Raw genomic sequence first — 27,334 nt, forward strand, 5'->3', positions numbered from 1 at the left:
TTCCAGTTAAAAAAAACTCTGTGTACACAAATATCTTTTCTTTATCTCCAGTCAACGTTTACACTACACTGAAAAATGGCAGGAATTTACTGCTGGACTGAAGCATATAAACAAATTTAAATAAACCATTACTAGAGAGAGTAGAGATTTACAAATGAAATAATGGATTACGTTTAAAAGAAACCTGCTAAAAATGATAAGGAAAGCGCAATTATCTGGCTTCAGTCGGACCGGAGACTGTGGAGCCATGTTGGTATTAATAAATGTATTTTGCTAAGACATCCTGCACTGTGTAATATACCTAAATATATCTAGATTAAATTTGATGCAATATGGGATGCACCAAAGGGTCTCTGTCACTTCATTGAAGCTTGGCCCCATGAACAAACACCCGTTGGTCGTATTCACTATAACAGCCAGGCACCATGGATTCTGGATCCTGTAAAAATAATCTCCAGGTAGCTAAATGTTAGGGATTGTGACTGACGCATTCCTGCAACACCCCTACCTGCATAAACCCCCACCCTAATGAGCCTTGTATATATATATACACTCGCTAATAAATGTGCATTATATACCCCACTAGCCAGTTGTGTCCTTGCAAACATGGGAAACATGAGTAAGACTTAGGCTTTCATACTGGCAGCCATAGCTCTTCTAGCAAGTGTTCTCTGACCTCAACCCGAAGGCTCCATACACCACGTGCGACACAGTTTGCCTGTCGCAGAGACCTTCTACCTAAACCTTCTACCTAAGTGACAGTGAAGTGACACAGAGTTCAACAAATATACATTTTTGAAAAAGGGTATTCATAATAATATTTCATAAAATGGTGATATATATATATATATATATATATATATATATGTGTGTGGTGTGTGTGTTGTGTAGAGCAAACCAGGGAGCATAAGCGACTTACAATCCACATAGTTGGGATGCTCTCTCAGAATTTTCTTGTAGAGCCTCTCAGATTCATGGTATTCACAGAGAGACTCATAGAGCCGTGCAAGGTTATAAGTGGTAGTAACTGAGATGGCGTTGTAGTAATGCTCGTCATGTTCACCTTCAGCCTTGCTCGGTCTAATGAGGCCAAGAAATATTTCTGTGGTTAAAAAATAAATATATATTAATTTTTTTTAGCAATCTCACTTATATCATAACAGACATCACATTTTTATAAGCTACAGTGTATCTTTTCACTGTGATAGCAACTATATATTTTAAGTAAACTGTTTTATGTCCTCTATCGTTAACAACTAATGCTTATTCGCTGGGGCTAGTTTTGCAGCTTCTGAAGCCTGCAAACTTGTATTAGATAACAAATGATCTGGTAAGCTTCTCTCTTTATACGTTTCATATGAAAACACTGAGTTGGGGTGTTAATTCTATATTACATACAGGTCAACTCAAATACTTAGCCACTGCATGGGCAGAAGCTTTTCTTACCCAGATGCTGGCATTCAAGGGGAACATGTTATGTTTTATACAATGGACAATATTACATATAAAACACATTCTTTGCTATAATTAAGGGTGTAAAAAATAGGAAGATTTCTTTACGTTTCAGTCAAGATGGTGGTTGTTAAAATGCAGAATAGCCTAAAATTGTGTACGTTAAAGGAACAGTAAACATCTAAATACATTTAATGCACGTCCCTTTTATTATGGGCGCACATGTGCAGACACATCAGCAAGGAATGCAGTGAAGATAGTTTTCAACATGGCGGCATCCATGACTACCAGAAGCAGGGGAATAACACTTTCTTATAAAATGCATTTGCTTTATTGTTCATTGAAACACTTTGGGATTGTAATATTTGTAAAAACTAAAATTTGCAATATACTTTCATTGCTTCTTTTGCACTCTTTAAATATTGAAAAAAAATCTCATATAGGCATATAAATCTCAGCTAATGTGTGCTGTGAATAGATCATTCAATTGCACCTTTGCCTCTCCAAAGATTTCCCAAGCGAAAAATGAAGTGATCCAACATTATTAAGGGATCTCGGGAGGGGAATCTGCCTGGACTTTCTCCTGAAGGATACGCGTGGGCTTGCCATAGGCAGAGAGGGGGCATTCTGCAACAAAGAAAAGAAACCATGAAAAAAAAACTAATGCTGACCAAATACCTATTACCATTATTGTTAGAAAATGTGTTTAACCTAAACATATATAAAAAAAATTGAACAGCTAAATCACTTTTTTTTACCAAAGAGAGTCAGCACCAGAACACTGTCATTATGGATGGTAGTAAATTGTAGAATCATTTTCTGGTTGATTTATGGAATAATCCTCTAATAAAACTGGCAAGAACAAGACTGTAAGAGAATGTATGATATGCATAAAGATATACTAAGAATTAAACTTACACCTCGGGAGGACATACTGACAAGACTTGATGAGCCTTTTGGTTCTTATTTGCTGCTAAAGTCAACATTTATAACAGGCACAAATCCGGAATTCAAAAATCCAAATTTATATTCATATTTTAAAGAAAAACTAAATGTATGCTTACCTGATAAATGTATTTCTTTCCAGATATGACGAGTCCACGGCTTGAGTAATTACTGTTGGGAATATCACTCCTGGCCCAGCAGGAGGAGGCAAAGAGCACCACAGTTAAACTGCTAAGTATCACACCCTACCCACAACCCCCAGTCATTCGACCAAAGTGAGATGGAGAAAAAGGAGCAACACAAGGTGAAGAGGTGCCTGAGGTTATAGTCAAAAGAACAACGGTCTTAAAATAAAGGGTGGGGTCGTGGACTCCATATCTTAAAAGGTATTACATTTATCAGGTAAGCATAAATTTTGTTTTTTCTTTCCTAAGATATAGTGAGTCCACGGCTTGAGTAATTACTGTTGTTGAGAACCAATACCCAAGCTAGAGGACACGGACAAATAGGGGAGGGACAAGACAGGCAGTCCAAAACAAAGGCACCACCGCTTGAAGAACCTTTCTCCCCAAAAGAAGCGTCAGCCGAGGCAAAAGTATCAAATTTGTAAAATTTTGAAAAAATTATGTAGAGAAGACCAAGCTTGCAGCCTTGCAAATTGTTCCACAGAACTTCATTTTTGAAAGCCCAAGAAGAGGAAACATTCTTGGGGATATGAGCCGTAATTCACTCAGGAAGCAGCTGTCCAGCATTCTCATAAGCCAAACAAATTATACTTTGTAACCAAAAAGAAAGTAGTAGCAGTAGCTTTCTGTACCTTTACGTTTCCCAGAGAAAACAGACAGACAAAGAGGGCAGAGGACTGGCGAAAATCCTTAGTCGTCTGTAAGTAGAATTTAAGAGCACGTACAAGATTCAAATTGGGGTAACAAACGTTTCTTTGGAAGAAGGAAAACAGCCAGTTGGGCTGAGAAACGCGTTTGCGATCTATCTCAACATTTGTTTTTATATTTTGGGTGAAGTCTATACACCCATCTGTTTTTATTATTCATTTTAATAAATACGCTGTAGTTTATGGAAGCCCTGAGCCTATCCTTTCCACCTCATTGCTTGGATATCCTGGATCCCATCATCCTGTTGCAGGATCATTGTAGCTGGGTCACTGTGATTCCCCCAGCCTGTGTTAATTAGCACATTGGTGCTGCTTCGTTTGTGAGTATTATTTTATCACAAGATTTGCTATTTTATCAATCTCGCAGTGTTGCACTAAGAGGCGCCCTCTTTCTTTGTGATCCTTTCACAGATTCCGTTTTTTTTGCTGTTTATCTATGACAGGAGCTGCTCACCATTGTTCAACTGATTTCCATTAGAGCCACATTTGGATTGCCATATACAGATGAGTCACCTTAACTACTGAAAGTACAAGGACATTCCTGGATAATTGGACTTTGTCTTACAACACCTTATAAAGACTCAGCTAAGTTCTTTATACACTTTGGGAGTGATCTATGACTGATGATCATAGTCGCCTGTTTGACCTGTATAATCAATATACATAAACATACAATACACTCTGTGACCACACCGGGTATTCAACTGTATTGTACCACACTTACAGATTGTTTATACTTGATAGATCCACACATCCTGTACTCTATATATGCCTAACACACAAATCGCCATATTATAGCGCCCCCTACAGTTGGACACCTAGGTGTTAACAGTTATTGCAAGATAACAACTTAATGTCTATGGAATGCAATGGCTCAAACAGAGCCAGCTGTAAAACTTTAGGAACAAGGGTTTAGGCTCCGAGGAGGAACAACAGACTTAAAGGGACAGTCCACACCAGAATTGCTATTGTTTTTAAAAGATAGATAATCCCTTTATTACCCATTTCCCGGTTTTGCATAACCAACAGTTATAATAATATACTTTTAACCTCTGTGATTATCTTGTATCTAAGCCTCTGCAAACTGCCCCTTTTTTCAGTTCTTTTGACAGACTTGCAGTCTAGCCAATCAGTGCCTGCTCCCAGATTACTTCACGTGCACGAGCACAGTGTTATCTATATGAAATATGTAAACTAACACCCTCTAGTGGTGAAAAACTTAAAATGCAATCTGAAAGAGGTGGGCTTCAAGGTCTAAGAAATTAGCATATGAACCTCCTAGGTTAAGCTTTCAACTAAGAATACCAAGAGAACAAAGCAAAATTGGTGATAAAAGTAAATTGGAAAACTGTTTAAAATTACATGCTTTATCTGAATCATGAAAGTTATTTTGGCCTAGACTGTCCCTTTAAAGACAGGCCTGATTTTGACAAAAAATTGCACATCTGGCACATGCGCCAAACGTTTATGTAGTAAAACTGATAAAGCAGAAATTTGACCCTTAAGGATACTGACTGACAATCCCTTTTCCAGGCCTTCCTGAAGAAAAGATAAAATTCTATGAATTTTAATTCTACTCCAATAGTAGCCCTTGGATTCACACCAATAAAGATATTTACGCCAAATCTTATGGTAAATCTTTCTAGTAACAGGCTTGCAAGCCTGAATCATGGTCTCAATGACCGACTCCGAAAAACCACACAGACGGAATTAAGCGTTCAATCTCCAAGCAGTCAGCTTCAGAGAAATGAGATTTGGATGAAGGAAGGGACCCTGAATCAGGAGGTCCTTCATCAGAGGTAGTGTCTAAGATGGGAGAGATGAAATCTCCACTAGGTCTGCAAACCAGATCCTGCAAGGCCATGCAGGGGCTATTAGAATCACAGACGCCCTCTCCTGTTTGATACGAGCAATGACTCGTGGAAGGAGAGCAAACGGAGGAAACAGGTATTTCAACCTGAAAACCCAAGGAACCGACAGAGCATCTATCAGAACGGACTGCGGATCTCGACCTTGAACCGTACCTTGGAAGCTTGGCGTTCTGACGGAACGCCATCAGATCTAACTCCGGCATTCCCGATTTGAGGACTAAGCTGGAAAACACCTCCGGATGGAGTTCCCACTCCCCGGGATGAAAAGTCTGTCTGCTCAGAAAATCCGCTTCCCAGTTGTCTACTCCTGGAATGTAGATGGCAGATAGACAGCAATTGTGGGTCTCTGCCCACTGAAGAATCCAAGTAACCTCCTTCATGGTGATTGATGTAAGCCACAGAGGTTATGTTGTCTGACTGGAACCTGATAAACTGGGCTGAGGACAACTGAAGCCAAGCCAATAGAGCATTGTAAAACGCCCTCCATTCCAAGATGTTGATGGAAGAGCAGACTCCTCCCGAGTCCAAAGGCCCTGAGCTTTTAGCGAGTTCCAGACTGCTCCCCAGCCCAGCAGGCTGACGTCCGTGGACACAATCACCCAGGAAGGTCTCAGAAAGCATGTGCCCTGAGAAAGATGTTCCTGAGAAATCCACCACGGGAGAGAGTCCCCTTGACAACTGACCTAACTATTCTCTGAGATAGATCCACATGGTCGCCATTCCATTGTCTGAGCATGCACAAATGGACAGCTCTCAAATGAAATCAAGCAAAAGGAATGATGTCCTTGGAAGCCACCATCAGACCGATAATAATAAAAAAACTGTGTGAGATTTTGCTTGTTGAAAAGATGGCGGCCTGAACCAATATGTCGTCCAGGTAGGGTGCCACAGCAATTCCACGAGAATGGATCACTGCCAAAAGAGCCCCCAGAACCTTTGAAAAAATTCTGGGAGTCGTGGCTAGACCAAATAGAAGGGCCACTTACTGGAAATGTTTGTCCAGAAAGGCAAATCTCAGGAATCTGTGATGGTCCCTGTAAATAGGAACATGAAGATACGCATCCTTTAGGTCTATGGTTGTCATGAACTGACCCTCTTGAACTAAAGGAAGAATGGAGCGTATAGTCTCCATCTTGAAAGATGGAACTTTGAGAAACTTGTTTAGACACTTCAAGTCTAAAATGGGACGGAACGTTCCCTCTTTTTTGGGAACCACAAATAGGTTGGAGTAGAAACCGAGACCCTGTTAATGCACTGGAACTATCACTCCCAGGGAGGAAAGATGTTGTATACATTTCAAGAACACCTCTCTCTTTATCTGGTCTGCAGATAATCTTGAGAGATGAAATCTGCATCTGGGAGGAAAAAAGTGTTGAATTCTAATTTGTAACCCTGGGATACTATGTCCACAGTTCAGGGATCTGGGACATCTCGTATCCAGGTTTGAGAGAACTGAGAAAGTCTGCCCCCCACCTGATTCGATCCCGGATCGGGGGCAAACCCTTCATGCTGATTTGGAATCAACTGCAGGTTTCTTTGATTGTTTCCCCCTTGTTCCAAGACTGATTGGGTTTCCAAGAAGACTTGGATTGTTCCTGCTTGGAAGAAGGGGAAGGCTTTCCTCTGAAGTTACGAAAGGAAAGAAAATTACTCCGACGTCCTTTAGGCCTATTCTTCTTATCTTGAGGTAGAAGAGACCCTTTTCCACCCGTAAAATCAGATATCATTTCTGCCAAACCGTGTCCAAACAAGGTTTTGCCCTTGTAAGGAATAGCCAGAAGCTTGACTTTAGAGGAAACGTCCACAGACCAGGATTTCAACCATAACGCCCTGCGGGCTAGGACAGCAAAACTAGAAGTTTTAGCTCCTAGTCTAACAACCTGTAAAATGGCATCTGCAATAAAGGAATTGGCCAATTTAAGAGCTTTAATCCTATCTTGAATTTCATCCAAGGAAGTCTACTTGAAGAGAATCAGACAAGGCGTCAAACCAATAAGATTCAAGGAATAGAAGGAGATGTGAGAAGCACACGAGCAGCAGCAGATTAAAACTTTTATTGGCAATTCCAAAAAAAAGAAAACTTAGCTGGAAGCTGATAACAAACGGCTTACGCGTTTCGGCCTAAGCGAAACGCGGTAAGCCGTTATCAGCTCCAGCTAAGTTTTCTTTTGTCTCTGCTTTTTACCTGGGGAATATACCCCTTACTTTGTTGTTTTTTGTCCTTTTTTTTGGAATTGCCAATAAAAGTTTTAATCTGCTGCTGCTCGTGTGCTTCTCACATCTCCTTCTATTCCTTGAATCTTATTGGTTTGACGCCTTGTCTGATTCTCTTCAAGTAGACTTCCTTGGATGAAATTCAAGATAGGATTAAAGCTCTTAAATTGGCCAATTCCTTTATTGCAGATGCCATTTTACAGTTGTTAGACTAGGAGCTAAAACTTCTAGTTTTGCTGTCCTAGCCCGCAGGGCGTTATGGTTGAAATCCTGGTCTGTGGACGTTTCCTCTAAAGTCAAGCTTCTGGCTATTCCTTACAAGGGCAAAACCTTGTTTGGACACGGTTTGGCAGAAATGATATCTGATTTTACGGGTGGAAAAGGGTCTCTTCTACCTCAAGATAAGAAGAATAGGCCTAAAGGACGTCGGAGTAATTTTCGGTCCTTTCGTAACTTCAGAGGAAAGCCTTCCCCTTCTTCTTCCAAGCAGTAACAATCCAATGCTTCTTGGAAACCCAATCAGTCTTGTAACCAGGGGAAACAATCAAAGAAACCTGCAGTTGATTCCAAATCAGCATGAAGGGTTTCCCCCCAATCCGGGATCGAATCAGGTGGGGGGCAGACTTTCTCAGTTCTCTCAAACCTGGATACGAGATGTCCCAGATCCCTGAACTGTGGACATAGTATCCCAGGGTTACAAATTAGAATTCAACACTTTTTTCCTCCCAATGCAGATTTCATCTCTCAAGATTATCTGCAGACCAGATAAAGAGAGGTGTTCTTGAAATGTATACAACATCTTTCCTCCCTGGGAGTGATAGTTCCAGTGCATTAACAGGGTCTCGGTTTCTACTCCAACCTATTTGTGGTTCCCAAAAAAGAGGGAACGTTCCGTCCCATTTTAGACTTGAAGTGTCTAAACAAGTTTCTCAAAGTTCCATCTTTCAAGATGGAGACTATACGCTCCATTCTTCCTTTAGTTCAAGAGGGTCATTCATGACAACCATAGATCTAAAGGATGCGTATCTTCATGTTCCTATTTACAGGGACCATCACAGATTCCTGAGATTTGCCTTTCTGGACAAACATTTCCAGTAAGTGGCCCTTCTATTTGGTCTAGCCACGACTCCCAGAATTTTTTCAAAGGTTCTGGGGCTCTTTTGGCAGTGATCCATTCTCGTGGAATTGCTGTGGCACCCTACCTGGACGACATATTGGTTCAGGCGCCATCTTTTCAACAAGCAAAATCTCACACAGTTTTTTTATTATTATCGGTCTGATGGTGGCTTCCAAGGACATCATTCCTTTTGCTTGATTTCATTTGAGAGCTGTCCATTTGTGCATGCTCAGACAATGGAATGGCGACCATGTGGATCTATCTCAGAGAATAGTTAGGTCAGTTGTCAAGGGACTCTCTCCGTGGTGGATTTCTCAGGAACATCTTTCTCAGGGCACATGCTTTCTGAGACCTTCCTGGGTGATTGTGTCCACGGACGTCAGCCTGCTGGGCTGGGGAGCAGTCTGGAACTCGCTAAAAGCTCAGGGCCTTTGGACTCGGGAGGAGTCTGCTCTTCCATCAACATCTTGGAATGGAGGGCGTTTTACAATGCTCTATTGGCTTGGCTTCAGTTGTCCTCAGCCCAGTTTATCAGGTTCCAGTCAGACAACTAACCTCTGTGGCTTACATCAATCACCATGAAGGAGGTTACTTGGATTCTTCAGTGGGCAGAGACCCACAATTGCTGTCTATCTGCCATCTACATTCCAGGAGTAGACAACTGGGAAGCGGATTTTCTGAGCAGACAGACTTTTCATCCCGGGGAGTGGGAACTCCATCCGGAGGTGTTTTCCAGCTTAGTCCTCAAATCGGGAATGCCGGAGTTAGATCTGATGGCGTTCCGTCAGAACGCCAAGCTTCCAAGGTACGGTTCAAGGTCGAGATCCGCAGTCCGTTCTGATAGATGCTCTGTCGGTTCCTTGGGTTTTCAGGTTGAAATACCTGTTTCCTCCGTTTGCTCTCCTTCCACGAGTCATTGCTCGTATCAAACAGGAGAGGGCGTCTGTGATTCTAATAGCCCCTGCATGGCCTTGCAGGATCTGGTTTGCAGACCTAGTGGAGATTTCATCTCTCCCATCTTAGACACTACCTCTGATGAAGGACCTCCTGATTCAGGGTCCCTTCCTTCATCCAAATCTCATTTCTCTGAAGCTGACTGCTTGGAGATTGAACGCTTAATTCCGTCTGTGTGGTTTTTCGGAGTCGGTCATTGAGACCATGATTCAGGCTTGCAAGCCTGTTACTAGAAAGATTTACCATAAGATTTGGCGTAAATATCTTTATTGGTGTGAATCCAAGGGCTACTATTGGAGTAGAATTAAAATTCATAGAATTTTATCTTTTCTTCAGGAAGGCCTGGAAAAGGGATTGTCAGTCAGTATCCTTAAGGGTCAAATTTCTGCTTTATCAGTTTTACTACATAAACGTTTGGCGCATGTGCCAGATGTGCAATTTTTTGTCAAAATCAGGCCTGTCTTTAAAGGGACAGTCTAGGCCAAAATAAACTTTCATGATTCAGATAAAGCATGTAATTTTAAACAGTTTTCCAATTTACTTTTATCACCAATTTTGCTTTGTTCTCTTGGTATTCTTAGTTGAAAGCTTAACCTAGGAGGTTCATATGCTAATTTCTTAGACCTTGAAGCCCACCTCTTTCAGATTGCATTTTAAGTTTTTCACCACTAGAGGGTGTTAGTTTACATATTTCATATAGATAACACTGTGCTCGTGCACGTGAAGTAATCTGGGAGCAGGCACTGATTGGCTAGACTGCAAGTCTGTCAAAAGAACTGAAAAAAGGGGCAGTTTGCAGAGGCTTAGATACAAGATAATCACAGAGGTTAAAAGTATATTATTATAACTGTTGGTTATGCAAAACCGGGAAATGGGTAATAAAGGGATTATCTATCTTTTAAAACAATAGCAATTCTGGTGTGGACTGTCCCTTTAAGTCTGTTGTTCCTCCTCGGAGCCTTAACCTTGTTCCTAAAGTTTTACAGCTGGCTCTGTTTGAGCCATTGCATTCCATAGACATTAAGTTGTTATCTTGCAATAACTGTTAACACCTAGGTGTCCAACTGTAGGGGGCGCTATAATATGGCGATTTGTGTGTTAGGCATATATAGAGTACAGGATGTGTGGATCTATCAAGTATAACAATCTGTAAGTGTGGTACAATACAGTTGAATAACCGGTGGTCACAGAGTGTATTGTATGTTTATGTATATTGATTACAGGTCAAACAGGCGACTAAGATCATCAGTCATAGATCACTCCAAAGTGTATAAAGAACTTAGCTGAGTCTTTATAAGGTGTTGTAAGACAAAGTCCAATTATCAGGATTGTCCTTGTACTTTCAGTAGTTAAGGTGACTCATCTGTATATGGCAATCCAAATGTGGCTAATGGAAATCAGTTGAACAATGGTGAGCAGCTCCTGTCATAGATAAACAGCAAAAAAAACGGAATCTGTGAAAGGATCACAAAGAAAGAGGGCGCCTCTTAGTGCAACACTGCGAGATTGATAAAATAGCAAATCTTGTGATAAAATAATACTCACAAACGAAGCAGCACCAATGTGCTAATTAACACAGGCTGGGGAATCACAGTGACCCAGCTACAATGATCCTGCAACAGGATGATGGGATCCAGGATATCCAAGCAATGAGGTGGAAAGGATAGGCTCAGGCTTCCATAAACTACAGCGTATTTATTAAAATGAATAATAAAAACAGATGGGTGTATAGACTTCACCCAAAATATAAAAACAAATGTTGAGATAGATCGCAACGCGTTTCTCAGCCCAACTGGCTGTTTCCTTCTTCCAAAGAACGTTTGTTACCCAATTTGAATCTTGTACGTGCTCTTAAATTCTACTTACAGACGACTAAGGATTTTCGCCAGTCCTCTGCCCTCTTTGTCTGTCTGTTTCTCTGGGAAACGTAAAGGTCAGAAAGCTACTGCTACTACTTTCTTTTTGGTTACAAAGTATAATTTGTTTGGCTTATGAGACTGCTGGACAGCAGCCTTCTGAGAGAATTACGTCTCATTCCACAATAACTGTTTCCTCTTCTTGGGCTTTCAAAAATGAACTTTCTGTGGAACAAATTTGCAAGGCTGCAACTTGGTCTTCTCTACATATTTTTTCAAAATTTTACAAATTTGATACTTTTGCCTCGGCTGACGCTTCTTTTGGGAGAAAGGTTCTTCAAGCGGTGGTGCCTTCTGTTTAGGACTGCCTGTCTTGTCCCTCCCTATTTGTCCGTGTCCTCTAGCTTGGGTATTGGTTCTCAACAACAGTAATTACTCAAGCCGTGACTCACTATATCTTAGGAAAGAAAAACAAAATTTATGCTTACCTGATAAATGTATTACTTTTCAGATATGGAGTCCACGACCCCACCCTTTATTTTAAGACCGTTGTTCTTTTGACTATAACCTCAGGCACCTCTTCACCTTGTGTTGCTCCTTTTTCTCCATCTCACTTTGGTCGAATGACTGGGGGTTGTGGGTAAGGGAGTGATACTTAGCAGTTTAACTGTGGTGCTCTTTGCCTCCTCCTGCTGGCCAGGAGTGATATTCCCAACAGTAATTACTCAAGCCGTGGACTCGTCATATCTGGAAAGAAATACATTTATCAGGTAAGCATACATTTAGTTTTTCTTTAAAATATGAATATAAAATTTGGATTTTTGAATTCCGGATTTGTGCCTGTTATAAATGTTGACTTTAGCAGCAAATAAGAACCAAAAGGCTCATCAAGTCTTGTCAGTATGTCCTCCCGAGGTGTAAGTTTAATTCTTAGTATATCTTTATGCATATCATACATTCTCTTACAGTCTTGTTCTTGCCAGTTTTATTAGAGGATTATTCCATAAATCAACCAGAAATGATTCTACAATTTACTACCATCCATAATGACAGTGTTCTGGTGCTGCTCTTTTGGTAAAAAAAAGTGATTTAGCTGTTCAATTTTTTATATATATGTTTAGGTTAAACACATTTTCTAACAATAATGGTAATAGGTATTTGGTCAGCATTAGTTTTTTTTCATGGTTTCTTTTCTTTGTTGCAGAATGCCCTCTCTGCCTATGGCACAGCCACGCGTATCCTTCAGGAGAAAGTCCAGGCAGATGTCCCTCCCGAGATCCTTAATAATGTTGGATCACTTCATTTTCGCTTGGGAAATCTTGGAGAGGCAAAGGTGCAATTGAATGATCTATTCACAGCACACATTAGCCTGAGATTTATATGCCTATATGAGATTTTTTTTCAATATTTAAAGAGTGCAAAAGAAGCAATGAAAGTATATTGCAAATTTAGTTTTTACAACATATTACAATCCCAAAGTGTTTCAATGAACAATAAAGCAAATGCATTTTATAAGAAAGTGTTATTCCCCTGCTTCTGGTAGTCATGGATGCCGCCATGTTGAAAACTATCTTTCACTGCATTCCTTGCTGATGTGTCTGCACATGTGCGCCCATAATAAAAGGACGTGCATTAAATGTATTTAGTGTTTAATGTTCCTTTAACGTACACAATTTAGGCTATTCTGCATTTTAACAACCACCATCTTGAACTGAAACGTAAAGAAATCTTCCTATTTATTTACACCTTAATTATAGCAAAGAATGTGTTTTATATGTAATATTGTCCATTGTATAAACATAACATGTTCCCCTTGAATGCCAGCTCTGGGTAAGAAAAGCTTCTGCCCATGCAGTGGCTAAGTATTTGAGTTGACCTGTATGTAATATAGAATTAACCCCCAACTCAGTGTTTTCATATGAAACGTATAAAGAGAGAAGCTTACCAGATCATTTGTTATCTTATACACAGTTTGCAGGCTTCAGAAGCTGCAAAACTAGCCCCAGCGATAAGCATTAGTTGTTAACGATAGAGGAATAAACAGTTTACTTAAAATATATAGTTGCTATCAACAGTGAAAAGATACACTGTAGCTTATAAAAATGTGATGTCTGTTATGATATAAGTGAGATTGCTAAAAAAATTAATATATATTTATTTTTTACCACAGAAATATTTCTTGGCCTCATTAGACCGAGCCAAGGCTGAAGGTGAACATGACGAGCATTACTACAACGCCATCTCAGTTACTACCACTTATAACCTTGCACGGCTCTATGAGTCTCTCTGTGAATACCATGAATCTGAGAGGCTCTACAAGAACATTCTGAGAGAGCATCCCAACTATGTGGATTGTAAGTCGCATGCTCCCTGGTTTGCACCTACACAACACACACACACACACATATATATATATATATATATATATATAATATCACATTTTATGAAAATTATTATGAATACCCTTTTTCAAAAAATGTATATTTGTTGAACTCTGTGTCACTTCACTGTCACTTAGGTAGAAGGTTTAGGTAGAAGGTCTCTGCGACAGGCAACTGTGTCGCACGTGGTGTATGGGAGCCTTCGGGTTGAGGTCAGAGAACACTTGCTAGAAGAGCTATGGCTGCCAGTATGAAAGCCTAAGTCTTACTCCATGTTTCCCATGTGCAAGGACACAACCTGGCTAGTGGGGTATATAATGCACATTTATTAGCGACGTGTATATATATATACAAGGCTCATTAGGTGGGGGTTTATGCAGGTAGGGGTGTTGCAGGAATGCGTCAGTCACAATCCCTAACATTTAGCTACCTGGAGATTATTTTTACAGGATCCAGAATCCATGGTGCCTGGCTGTTATAGTGAATACGACCAACGGGTGTTTGTTCATGGGGCCAAGCTTCAATGAGTGACAGAGACCCTTTGGTGCATCCCATATTGCATCAATTAATCTAGATATATTTAGGTATAAATACACAGTGCAGGATGTCTTAGCAAAATACATTTATTAATACCAACATGGCTCCACAGTCTCCGTCCGACTGAAGCCAGATAATGCGCTTTCCTTATCATTTTTAGCAGGTTTCTTTTAAACGTAATCCATTATTTCATTTGTAAATCTCTACTCTCTCTAGTAATGGTTTATTTAAATTTGTTTTTATGCTTCAGTCAGCAGTAAGTAAATTCCTGCCCATTTTTCAGTGTAGTGTAAACGTTGACTGGAGATAAAGAAAAGATATTTGTGTACACAGAGTTTTTTTTTAACTGGAAATAATTGATTAGCTTCAAACTGTTATTCAGCATCAATGATGCATTTTAAACAAGACATTCAAGTGACAGCTAAAAAAGAAAGCAGAAAACCTAACTATCATTTTAGTTCATTAGAAAAATATTTAATTGACTTTCAGGTTGGAAAAAAAAATGTATTTCAGTGAAGGTGTACATGCTTGAAAATTAAAGGGACGTAGTTTTCCATTGACCTATATACCAGCAATATTTTTGCCTTGTTGCCAGGTTAACCAGTCTCATTTTTCCCTATTCTCACTGAAATGTTCATAGTGTGTATTGTGGGCTCCTTTTACAATACAGTGCATAATGTCAGTGTGTTAAAGGAACATGAAACCCAAAACTTGTCTTTCACGATTAGAACATGCAATTTTAAACGACTTTCCAGTTTACTTCTAGTATCAAATTTGTTTCATTTTCTTGGTATCTTTTTATGAAGGAGCAGCAATGCACTACTAGTTTCTAACTGAACAAATGGCTGAGCCAATGACAATCGGTGTTTGCTGCTCCTGAGATTACCTAGATAAATCTTTCAGCAAAGGATAAAAAGAGAATGAAGCAAATTAAATAGAAGTAACTTGAAAAGTTTAATAAAGGGCAATTTTATCAGCACTCAAAACTGATAAATGTATAGTTGCTGACACTGATGCCAGTTTTGATGATGTGACAATGTGAACGATACAGTGACAATACAGCAGCAATGCAGAGTAACCATCAGTGTAGCATATATCTATCCACTATAAACTTATATAAAAAAATATATATATTATATAGATAAATTCTCAGTAGGTCAGTTTCTTATGTTTACCAGTAACTCGCCCCTTTTGAACACCATTGTCCAATTCTTTCTTCCCAGCAATTAAATATTTTCTAATGATAAAAACTATTGCTCAAGTTATGTCAGTTTATACATTAGAACATGCATATTAGTCTCAGGCATTTCTATAATGGGTGGGAAACAGCGATTTGAACATTTAAAAATAAATATTTGTGGTAAAAAATGTTTGTTGAAGCTTGTAAAAGTATATTGTAATTAATAGGAAATTCAAGTTGGTGCTTTTACATAGACAAATTGCTTACTGTCTTGATAAAGACACCACTCAGAGCTGTGTTCCATCCGTCGCAAAGCCTCTTCCTGGGTCTAAAATGAGGAATACGGCTTGCTCCAATCACGGCATTGAATCAGACACCGATTCCCCCGGGGGGGAAGCCGTGATTGGAGGATGACCTATCCATCATTTCTGACATCAGAAATGGCTTGTGACGACCAGAGGAAGCTGGAGCTGCTGTCAAGTTTAAAAGGCAAGTTTTTTTTTCACAACAGGAGTGAAATGTAAATTTTGATTAATTAAAGTGCCCCTGTTTTTAATCGAACTTTTAAAAACCTGGCACTTTAGCATCAAAATTTACATTCACTTTAATTTCTTATACTTAAAGGGACACTGAACCCAAAAAATGTATTTCGTGATTTAGATAGAGCATGCAATTTTAAACAACTTTCTAATTTACTTCTATTATCCATTTTTCTTCGTTCTCTTGCTTTCTTTATTTGAAAAAGAAGGCATCTAAGCTATTTTTTTGGTTCAGCACCATGGAAAGCACTTGTTTATTGGTAGGTGAATTTACCCACCAATCAGCAAGAACAACAGTGTGTTCACCAAAAATGGGCCTGCATCTAAACTTACATTCTTGCATTTCAAATAAAGATACCAAGAGAATGAAACGAATTTGATAATAGGAGTAAATTAGAAAGTTGATTAAAATTGCATGCTCTATCTGAATCATGATAGAAAAAATCTGGGTTCAGTGTCCCTTTAAAGTTGTATTATATTTAAGCTTCACACTTTCTATTTTGTGTTTGATACTTTGTATATAACAGTGTATTTAGAATTGTGATTTTAAAGATTCTGATTAGACAAAAATTAAAAGCACAAATTTAACAACAAAAAAAATTCTATGTGAAACATGTCTGACAGTTTCAGAAAGTGGGGAGTTCCCTAGTAATATGTCTGAAGCTCTCACAACTAACAAAAGTTTAAAATACACTTAAAGGGACAGTCTACACCAGAATTTTTATTGTTTTAAAAGATAGATAATCCCTTTATTACCCATTTCTCAGTTTTGCATAACCAACAATTATAATAATATACTTTTAACCTCTGTGATTATCTTGTATCTAAGCCTCTGCAAACTGCCCCTTTTTTCAGTTCTTTTGACAGTCTTGCAGTCTAGCCAATCAGTGCCTGCTCCCAGATAATTTCTCGTGCACGAGCACAGTGTTATCTATATGAAATACGTGAACTAACACCCTCTAGTGGTGAAAAACTGTTAAAATGCAATCTGAAAGAGGTGGGCTTCAAGGTCTAAGAAATTAGCATATGAACCTCCTAGGTTAAGCTTTCAACTAAGAATACCAAGAGAACCAAGCAAAATTGGTGATAAAAGTAAATTGGAAAATTGTTTAAAATTACATGCTCTATCTGAATCATGAAAGTTTATTTTGGCCTAGACTGTCCCTTTAAAGTGATTAGAAAATCCAATTGTTTAAAAAAAACTAGAATTTACTATCACTAAAAATAAAATTTTAAGTTAAACAAAAAGTTTGTTCAAACTTGGCAATGCTGCTATACTTCTATTAGATGTGCAAAACTTTAATTGTCTTGCAAATGAATAACAAGGATACAATTCTTTCCAGCATTTACTAATTGCTGGTTACCAGATGAATAAATTGGTTCATTTAGTTTTTCTATGTAAAAGATAAAAGAAATAAGCAAATTAATAAATGTTGTATTTGTTAATTTGATTTGTTGAGAGGAAAAAAAACAGACAACTTTGTTATTTATTTGCAAAATAAATAAAAGTTCTGCATGTCTAACTGCTATATACCGTTACATAGTATGCCATTACTGCACATGTCTAACTTCTATATACCGTTACATTGTATGCTATTACTGCACGTCTAACTGCTATATACCGTTACATTGTATGCTATCACTGCACATGTCCAACTGAACTATTACTGCACATGTCTAACTGCTATATACGTTACATAGTATGCTATTACTGCACATGTCTAACTGCTATATACCGTTACATAGTATGCTATTACTGCACATGTCTAACTGCTATATACCGTTACATAGTATGCTATTACTGCACATGTCTAACTGCTATATACCGTTACATTGTATGCTATTACTGCACATGTCTAACTGCTATATACCGTTACATAGTATGCTATTACTGCTATATACCGTTACATAGTATGCTATTACTGCTATATACCGTTACATAGTATGCTATTACTGCACAAGAACAGAGTAGCATTTATTAGATGATGGAATTTGAAAACGGCTATGAAAAGTGTTCCCATGAGAGAGGGTCACTCGGAAATTTCCTTACCTAATAATGACTTCCAACAGGTTTGAAGGAAATGATTTTTCCTTTTACAAAATAAGCCACTGATAGAGTTAAGAGCATCTATCTGGAGGCTTTTGCCCCAAATATAGTAGAAATTAATATAAAGTGCTTTTTAGTTATTAAATTATAAACCGTGTGGGCTAAAATAGCTTTAAGCAATTCTGTAAGATCATGAGAAGTCTGTGGAATTAAAGGGATCCATCCTATGACGAGAGAGGAAAATGGGCAAGAGACAATCTCCTTTTCTGACCCTTTTTCTATTTTTTGGATGTAGAATTGAATTTGTCAAAACAAGAAATAAGTTTAAAAAGAAAATCACTGCTCATTTCACATCTGCAGGGACAATTACAGAGCTGATCATAAATTGGGATCAGTTGGAATTTGTGATTTTTTTCAGATTTGGAGCAAAGACCTAAAACAGGAAATACTAGCTCAATTCCTTTTGTTGACATATTTCTTTATGGAACATATATACCAGCACTGTGCACGGCTTACTTACCTGCACATGGAACGATCTGGCAAGCTGGTAGCAGCTTTCTGCCTGCATGGCTTCTACTTCTGTATTGTGGAATGCGTGCAGGGCCAAGTGCTGTACTTTACTGTAATCCTGCAAGAGAGTGTAGTATATGCATACAGTTATCACTACCTTTATAGCAGCACTATATGTAACAGTTAGTAACGATCAGTCAAAGTAAAGCATGTCATTTTAAAACAACTTTCTAGTTTACTTCTATTATCCAATTGCTTCATTCTTATGGTATCCATTGTTGAAAAGCATACCTAGATAGGTTCAGGAGCACCAGAGCACTATTGGGAGCTAGCTGTTGACTCGGGGCTTCACATGTGTGTCATGTCTTTGGCTTACTCGATGTGTTCAACTACCTCCCAGTAGTATTATGCTGCTCTTTTAACAAAGGATACCAAAAGAACAAAGCACAATTCATAATAAAAGTAAAGTTGTTTAAAATTGTATGCTCTGAATCTTGAAAGAAAAAAAAAATAAAATATATATATATATATATATATATATATATATATATATATATATATATACACACACACACACACACACACATATATATATATATATATATATATACACACATATATACACATATATATATATATACACACACACATACACACATATACATACATACACAGAATAGGTTTATATAAAAGAGATGGAAAATATCTAGAGCTGCAACAACTATTCGTCATAATCGATTATGAAAATAGTTGTCAACGAATCTCATAATCGATTAGTTGGTTTTTCAACCTTTATAAGTATATATTCGTTATTTTTAGAGCGGACTAAATATTTCCCCTAACCTTATAGCTGGTTATTTACCATTGAATATAGATATTCAAGATATTTTTATGTTAGAATTAAATCAATGGTTACTTTATTGAGAGGCCCTTTGCCAAGGTAGAAAACGCTTAGCATTGGTGAAGAGCTAACAAAGATAAATATCCCACTTTGGTGAAATTGGCAAAACCCTATTTATACACCTCAACAGCCTGTTCTCTGCTGCAGGAAATATAGCTGCAAACAGAGAACCAGCCTTAGCCAGGAGCATGTGGACATGTTGAGATTTTTGCATTTCAATGCAAAGTTTCTAAAAGAGTGAATAACAGAATGTTATTAACAGTGATAGTCTAACTCTTTCTAGTTCTACCTCTTTTCAAACAGTTTGTGGTTTTGTTTGTTTAATTATAAAACTGTGCTCTACTGCTTAAAAATTGAAGGAACAGTTGTGTTAATGTGAAGTTTTACTCTGTAGTTTATATTTGTAACACTCATTATGTGGATTTTATTTAAAACATAGAAAACTATTATTGATTCTCTTTTTATCCGATTAGTCGATTAATCAAAAAAATAATCGTCCGATTAATCGATTATGAAAATAATCGTTAGTTGCAGCCCTAAAAATATCACTAGAATTTACTAGTCAGAGGTTAAAGTGACTAGCCCAAAGAGAAAACTTACTAGTCTACTCAATGTTAAAGATAGGAAAAAATTCAATCTTTTTACTAATTCAGGACTAGTGGGGGATTAAAACAATGCCTCTACATCATCTCACTCTGTATCCAAAATACATTGTATATTGGCCAGTGCCACTAAAGTTTACAAAAGTGTCTGCATTAAGTACAAATCCCTTTAAAAGGGACACTAAATGCAATATTTTAAAATATTGTTTAAAAATATTAAAAAAAGATTTGCATAAATTATTTAATTTAATTATTATTATTAGTACCAGTTATTTGTAGAGCGCCAGATTCTGCAGCACTTAAAAGATGGGTCTAATATGCAATGTAACAATTATGGGAGACAAAGGGCCCTGTCATGATTTTTACTGGTGTAAATCATCTCTTATGAAGGTGATCTACAAAGCAGCAAAGCTCTTAGGCTTACATGCTAAGGGGGGGTTCAAGGGAATTACTAAAGGAGAAGAGGAACAAAGATAAGAAAATGTTAGTGTATATTATATGTATCCCTGAACAGTAGAGTCTTTAAGGAGCGCTTGAAAGTTTGAAAACTTGGGAGAGTCCTTGTGGAACAAGTCAGAGTTCCACATAATAGGAGCCAGTCTGGAGAAGTCTTGTAGACAGGAATGTGAGGAGGTAACAAGAGTGGAGGAGAGAAGGAGGTCGTGAGCAGAGAGAAGGGAGGGCGAGTATCTGGAGACAAGGTCTGAGATATAGGGGGGGTGAAGTGTTATTGAGAGTTTTAAAAGTTAGAGTCAGGATTTTGTGTGTTTTATTCTAGAGGTTAGAGAAAGCCAGTGAAGGGACTGGTAGAGGTGTTAACATGTATTGGAAAAGTCATGAAATATGTCAGTAATAAAGAAGAGCCTATACAATACGGTTTTGTGTTAATGAAAACAAAATCATTTGGGGGGTGCTTATTTTGGGGGCCTTTCAATACAGTGTAGAATGGTTTTACTTATAAAGAATAATACAACAAAACATGTTTATGGACAGCTCACCTTCTTGAAGAAAAAGTGGTTGGCCAAGTGATTCAGAACCATAGGGTTACTAGGATCTATTGTGTAGGCTTTAGAGAGTAACTGGACACCTTTTTTTATGGAGTCAGCCTGCGGGAGAGAACAAAAAAAAATAAATATAAATACAATCTTGTAAAATTGTGAAAAGCACAGACATTCACGAGCTACAGAGATGTGATTACTGACCTCTTTGTTATTCAGTTCCAGAACAGCCAAACCAACCAAGGCACCTACACACTGTGGATTCAGATCTAGTGCCCGTCCAAAGGCCACGCGAGCTTTGTCCAGCTTGTTTAGTTTTACAAAGCAGTGCCCCATGCCTAACCTGACACCAGCTACAAGACAGTAGGAGACCAACCGTTAAAATCAGAGTAAGGAAGGGAAAATAATATTTATATAACACTGGGGTATGTCTTAACATTAAAAATGTTAAATTATCGGAGATTCATTTTACAATTTCTTTTTTTGTCTACAGCTAATTTGCAATACAAGTTTCAACTACTACACTATATTATAAAACTTTACAAATTGCTTTATTCTCCAGTTAACCAACACATTGCAATTAAGCTGGTGCTTAAGAGTAATTGCCTAATTTAAAAAAAAAAAATCTCATCGCAGACAGTGAAAATAAGTTTTGCCTCTGGGCTTGTATAGCAGTTTAGAATATATGACAAACTGTAGTCTTAAAAACACTAAAGATTAAAAAGATAGATAAGACACTAAATAAAGTAAAATTCACTTTCCTCAATGAGAAAGGGGCAGTAACAGCCTATTATCAGTTATTCGTAGAGCGCCAACAAATTCTATAAACATAGGTATGATATGCAAAGTAGCATTTATAGAAGACAAATAGGCAGAGAGCCCTGCTAAGAGATGCACTGTTGTAAATCAGTTCTTATGAAGTGAACTACAAAACAGCTGGGCTTGTAGGCTTATAAGCTAAGGGGGTTCAAGGGGATGACAAATGGAGGAGAGGAAGTGAGGTAAGAAAATGTTAGTGTATATTGTATACATCGCTGAACAGTAGATTCTTTAAAGAGAGCTTGAAACTTTCAAAAAATAGGGGTGAGAGTCTTGGGCAGCAAGGCAGAAAGTTACCCAAAATAGAGGCATATCTGGAGAAGCAGGAGTGATCCAATAGCCTATTGTGCAGCAGCAGGGCTCCAATAGCCTATTGTGCAGCAGCAGGGCTCCAATAGCCTATTGTGCAGTAGCAGGGCTCCAATAGCCTATTGTGCAGTAGCAGGGCTCCAATAGCCTATTGTGCAGTAGCAGGGCTCCAATAGCCTATTGTGCAGTAACAGTGCTCTTATGGCATATTGTGCAGTAACAGTGCTCTTATAGCATATTGTGCAGTAACAGTGCTGTATCAGGTTTCAATATGAAACTTGCTAAACACAAGCTTTTAAAGTATAGAGCAATCTGAGTTATTTAATTCATACTTTAACCTAAATAGATTTTAAACAGTTATGAAATTGCCACCTGATCAAGTGACCTACCAGGACAGCCTGGGTTTGTACGAAGTGCTTTCTTATAGTACGCCAGAGCACCTCTGTAGTCCTTCTTGTTAAAAGAGATGCAAGCTTTACCTAAGGAAACACAAACAGTAATGATGGGAATCACAAATAATTATTGCACAGTTATAATAATAAAAAAACAACAAGACACCAGCAATGCAGAGCCAAACCCCGTCCCCATTCCCATTATAAAAACTGAAATCTTACCAAGCAGAGCAGGTATATTATTTGGAGACTGGTTGAGCACAAAGTGGAACTGTGCATCTGCCTGGTCCATCTTGTCACCTTCCAGCAGACAGAAGCAGGCTCTTCCTAGCAAGTGGTTCTAAACACAGAGAAACAAACTAGCTGTTTAATGACAGGAGAACATACAGAGGGAGATCAGACACAAACTAACCAAATCTGAATTTAAGAGTACAAACACAGATTATATACATATAGATTTGTGTGTTAATATGCGACAGCAATGTAAAGGCACTTTTCAGTGCCATTTTAAGTGCAGTTTTCTTTTTGTAAAAAAATAATTAAAAATGCTACTTTTTGTAAAAAAAAAAAAAAAAAAAAAAAAAGGAAAAACCTAACTCTTGCTTTTTGGGGCAGATTTGTAAAATGATCCAGAGATATGATCTCTAGTTAATTTTATAAACGCTAATTGCTACCACAAGCTTGTGGTAGCATTAACCAGCCACTTATAATGATAACTTAGTGCTCCACTTGTAATTTAGACCATAAATTTGGCTGAGCCCACAGCAAAAACAGACATACATATATTATCTATGTACAGTGTTCTCCACAGGACCATTTTTAGCGGGTACACCACCTGGCTGATTTTACTGACCACCCAGCTAAAATGAGCCAATATTAAAAATGTTCAATTTGTATTGCACAAATCATTAAATACATTTACGTTAAATTATGCAATTTGTGCTTTGCATAGCAGAAAATATTACACTGCCTCCACCCGGCAACTTCCCAATGCCACCCGGCTGGCAAAATTTTCTGTGGAGAACACTGTATGTGAATATACACAAAGCCAATACATGACCACTGAAATTTTCATTATGGGTGGTAGCTTCAATGAGCAAAACCAGTTATTTAAAATGCAATAATAAACAAAGGGGCAATTCTCAATATATTTAACATAATGCAGTGGGTGCAACAAGTCAAGAACACATTACGGTAAAGACAAAAATGGTACACTATGCTTTTAACTACTGATAATGGCACATTTGAAGAAATACTTGAAGCAAAAAAGGTTGGGTATTGTGTTGCTCATTTGCATATCTTTACCCAGAATCCTCTACTCTAGAGAAAATCACTGATAGTTCAGGTTTTTCTGTGGCGATACGTACAGATGGGCTATACAATGATCTATCGAGAGACACTTGGCAAAGCATCTTTTACTGAATACTGCAATTAATCTCTCACACTCGTATTGAATGAAGAAATAAAGCATAAATGTTTTAGTTTCTTGCCTAAAAAAAAAAATCCAGACAATATAAAAGCAAATATTGCTGGTAGGAAAACAAAGTATAAGGCAGTGCTTGAAAAATCTGATTAAAAATTAGGAGCCAGTAAGAATATTTAGGAGTCAGACAGTTGGATTTGTATATACCTATAAATTGAGAGAATAATCCAAAAAGTTAGGAGCCAGGGGTAAAATTATAGGAACCAATGGCTCCTGGGTTTGTCAAGCCCTGGTATAAGGATACACAGCACAGCTTACCTGATCGTACATAATGATTTTGTCGGCCATGGTGTACAGGAGAGTAGCTTGCGTAATAAGCTCTTTCTTGTTGTCTTTGTTTTTCTCTTTGCGTGCTTGCTGCACATAATATGCAGCCAGCGTATCCAGACATGTCATCTGGTCTTTTTCGTGGTCCCGGTAATCTAAATTTCCATCGATACGTGCAGCCTCTAGAAGCTTCACAAAATCTTCCGTTTTCCCCTGCTTGTAATACTCCAACTAGAAAGATAACATAAGGAAACAGGATGATTTGTATTTACTTCTACTATAAAAAGTAGTGATGAACAATTTTACACTTTATTAAAAAGGGACATTAAACACTAAACAAATTCTAGATATAGTGCTGCATTCAAAGAAAAGTTGTGCAATGGTTATCAGCAAGCACCTGCATTCACTGTAACTATGGCAACCCACCAACTCTGTGTTCATAGCTCCCCTGACACTTTAGAGACCTTCATGTCTAAGGTTGTAATGGATTATAGTGACAGAACAAGGAAAGAGCTCAATGAGTCAGAGGAGCTATGCAAAAGAAGTAAGCAGGATGCCATGATAATGGAGAACACCTGCACTCACAGATTTAAAAGACCATTAAACTTGACCATTTTATGTTCAGCACATGGGTAGCACTTGCTAATTTGTGGCTAAGGGCTAGATTTATTATAGCTGAGGCGTACTGGGGCGCGTATACGCGCCCCCGTACGCCTCAGCTCGCCTGTGGCGGGGCGAAATTACCCGCAGGTATTTGGCATTGCACACGAGCGAGGAGATTGAATTTCGCCAGTTTAGAGGTGGCGAACAGCTTAGGGAAGCAGCGGTCTTGTGACTGCTGCTTGATAAATCACGGCGAGCAAGTTCTAGTGAGAACTTGCTGCCGTAGGGGCTTCATAAATCTAGCCCTAAATGTAGCAAACCAATCAGCAGCTCTACCAAGGTGCTGAACTAAAAAATGGGCCGGCTCCTAACCTTTTATTACTGCTTTTTCAAATCAAGATAACATGAGAACAAAGAAAAATTGATAATAGGAGTAAATTAGAAAGTTGCTTAAAATTGCCTGCTCTATCTGAATCATGAAAGAAAAAAATGTGGGGTTAGTATCCCTTTAAGCTTCACAGAAATATTTCATACAATAATACTATTGTTTATTATTAAAAGATCTTCTCTGTTCTGTTTAAAATTGAATGTTTGAGAACTTTTTTTTTGTTTAATAATAATAATAATAATAATAATAATAATAATAAAAATAGAATGTAAATGTGCTGAAAAAAACAACATGTTTTTCTCTCTGAGCTGTCCCTATCAGCCAGTGAAAAGAAAATGTAAAAATGTAGGAGATGCACAAACAAGATTAAAGCAATAAAAAAAAAGTAATGAACACTAGAAATATTGGGTAATATGGAAAAAAACACCACTTCTTATTGTTTCAGTATGATAGCTTGTGCTTCTAAATCACTAGTCACAAACTACAGGCTCCGGACTAGAAAATTAAAGATGCAGCAAAGACCTTTCTAGTGTTGCAAATGCATTATTTTGATTCAAAAAGGGATATAATACTCAAATGTACTACCTAAAAGTGAACATGTTAAAATATGTTATAAAGCATTGCTTTAAATAAAAATAATAATAAAAAAAGTTCCTGTGCTGAATAAACCCATTTATTTTTTCTGTGTGCATTTTTTTCAGCCAGTGAGCAGTAGGAGTCTGCTTCACATAAACATGCACTTCCTTTTGTTATTTGTTTAAAGGGACACTGAGCCCAAATGTTTTCTCTTTCTTGATTCAGATAGAGCATGTAATTTTAAGTAACTTTCTAATTTACTCCTTTTATCAATTTTTCTTCGTTCTCTTGCTATCTTTATTTGAAAAAGAAGGCCTCTAAGCTTTTTGTTTGGTTGAGGACTCTGGACAGCACTTTTTTATTGGTGGATGAATTTATCCACCAATCAGCAAGGACAACCCAGGTTGTTCACCAAAAATGGGCCGGCATCTAAACTTACATTCTTGCATTTCAAATAAAGATAGCAAGAGAATGAAGAAAATTTGACAATAGGAATCAATTAGAAAGTTGCTTAAAATCGCCTGCTCTATCTGAATTGCGAACAAAAAAATTTGGGTTCAGTGTCCCTTTAAAGAGACTCATGATTTCAGATAGGACATAGAAAAAAAACAAAACAACAAAAAAACACACACATACACACAGGAGAAAAATGTCCTATTTACTTCCAATATCAAACTGTGCAGTCTTTTTATATGCTCCTACTGAGTATGTGCAATTATATAGTGTATATGCTGCGTATACATCTGTTATTCGCAGATGGCTGTCACATGATACAGGGGTGGGTAAATAATAGGAACTTTTTTTAATTTGTCAGAAAGAAAAATCTACTGCTAATTTTAAATTCACAGTATTTATTGATTATGAGCCTTTACAGTATTAAATTGCCATTTAAGTGAAAGCTATTTTATAGTAAATATTGACTAATATGTCCCTTTAACAGGTCTACTCACCGCCAAAGCAATCCATATGTGCAGCTGGGTATGTTCCTGTTTCAAGATACTTATAACTTCATCCCCTTCTGGTAGCTGGTCAAAGTCAAGCTCAATGACCTATAGAAAAAGATTTGCAAATGTCTCAAACTCAGCCAAAGCAACAGTATCCAGAACATCACATTAAACTAGTTATTTTTATTTATTTTTCTAGATTTGTTTTACTTATGCCTATTGTTTTTTTTTATTTTCATACCTTATAAAAAACTTTGTATAATTTCCATGCTATTTTAAATGTTACAATAAACATTCACATAACTGTAGTATAAGCAGAGGGCTGTCAAATTGAAGAACATTTTGAAATTTGTAAAAAAATAAATAAATAAAAAATCTACTGGTCATTTAAAATTCAGAGAGTAAGTTACTTCTAAACATTTAAAAAAAAAAAAAAAAAAAAAAAAGAGCATAAAAGTCCAAATTACATGCCCTGTAAAATGTTACATGTAGTGAATTACTCTGTAATGTATTTTTATTATTGTTTGCCCCTTTTTCTGTATCCCCCCCACCTATGT

At 37.6% G+C, this 27,334-nt stretch overlaps 1 protein-coding gene across 1 annotated transcript in view; it reads right to left on the reverse strand.

Annotated features, from left to right (window-relative positions):
* The window catches only part of CTR9 (CTR9 homolog, Paf1/RNA polymerase II complex component), an 87,389-nt gene that overhangs the window by 59,270 nt on the left and 785 nt on the right, over window positions 1–27,334 (reverse strand). The window contains 9 exon segments of the mRNA XM_053689335.1: window positions 920–1,075; window positions 1,078–1,102; window positions 18,506–18,613; window positions 20,997–21,104; window positions 21,201–21,349; window positions 22,514–22,603; window positions 22,739–22,856; window positions 24,258–24,497; window positions 26,784–26,882. Of these exon segments, the coding sequence (XP_053545310.1) occupies window positions 920–1,075; window positions 1,078–1,102; window positions 18,506–18,613; window positions 20,997–21,104; window positions 21,201–21,349; window positions 22,514–22,603; window positions 22,739–22,856; window positions 24,258–24,497; window positions 26,784–26,882 (1,093 nt within the window).

The sequence above is a fragment of the Bombina bombina genome, chromosome 7 (assembly GCF_027579735.1).
Source record: "Bombina bombina isolate aBomBom1 chromosome 7, aBomBom1.pri, whole genome shotgun sequence".
Classification (NCBI taxonomy): domain Eukaryota; kingdom Metazoa; phylum Chordata; class Amphibia; order Anura; family Bombinatoridae; genus Bombina; species Bombina bombina.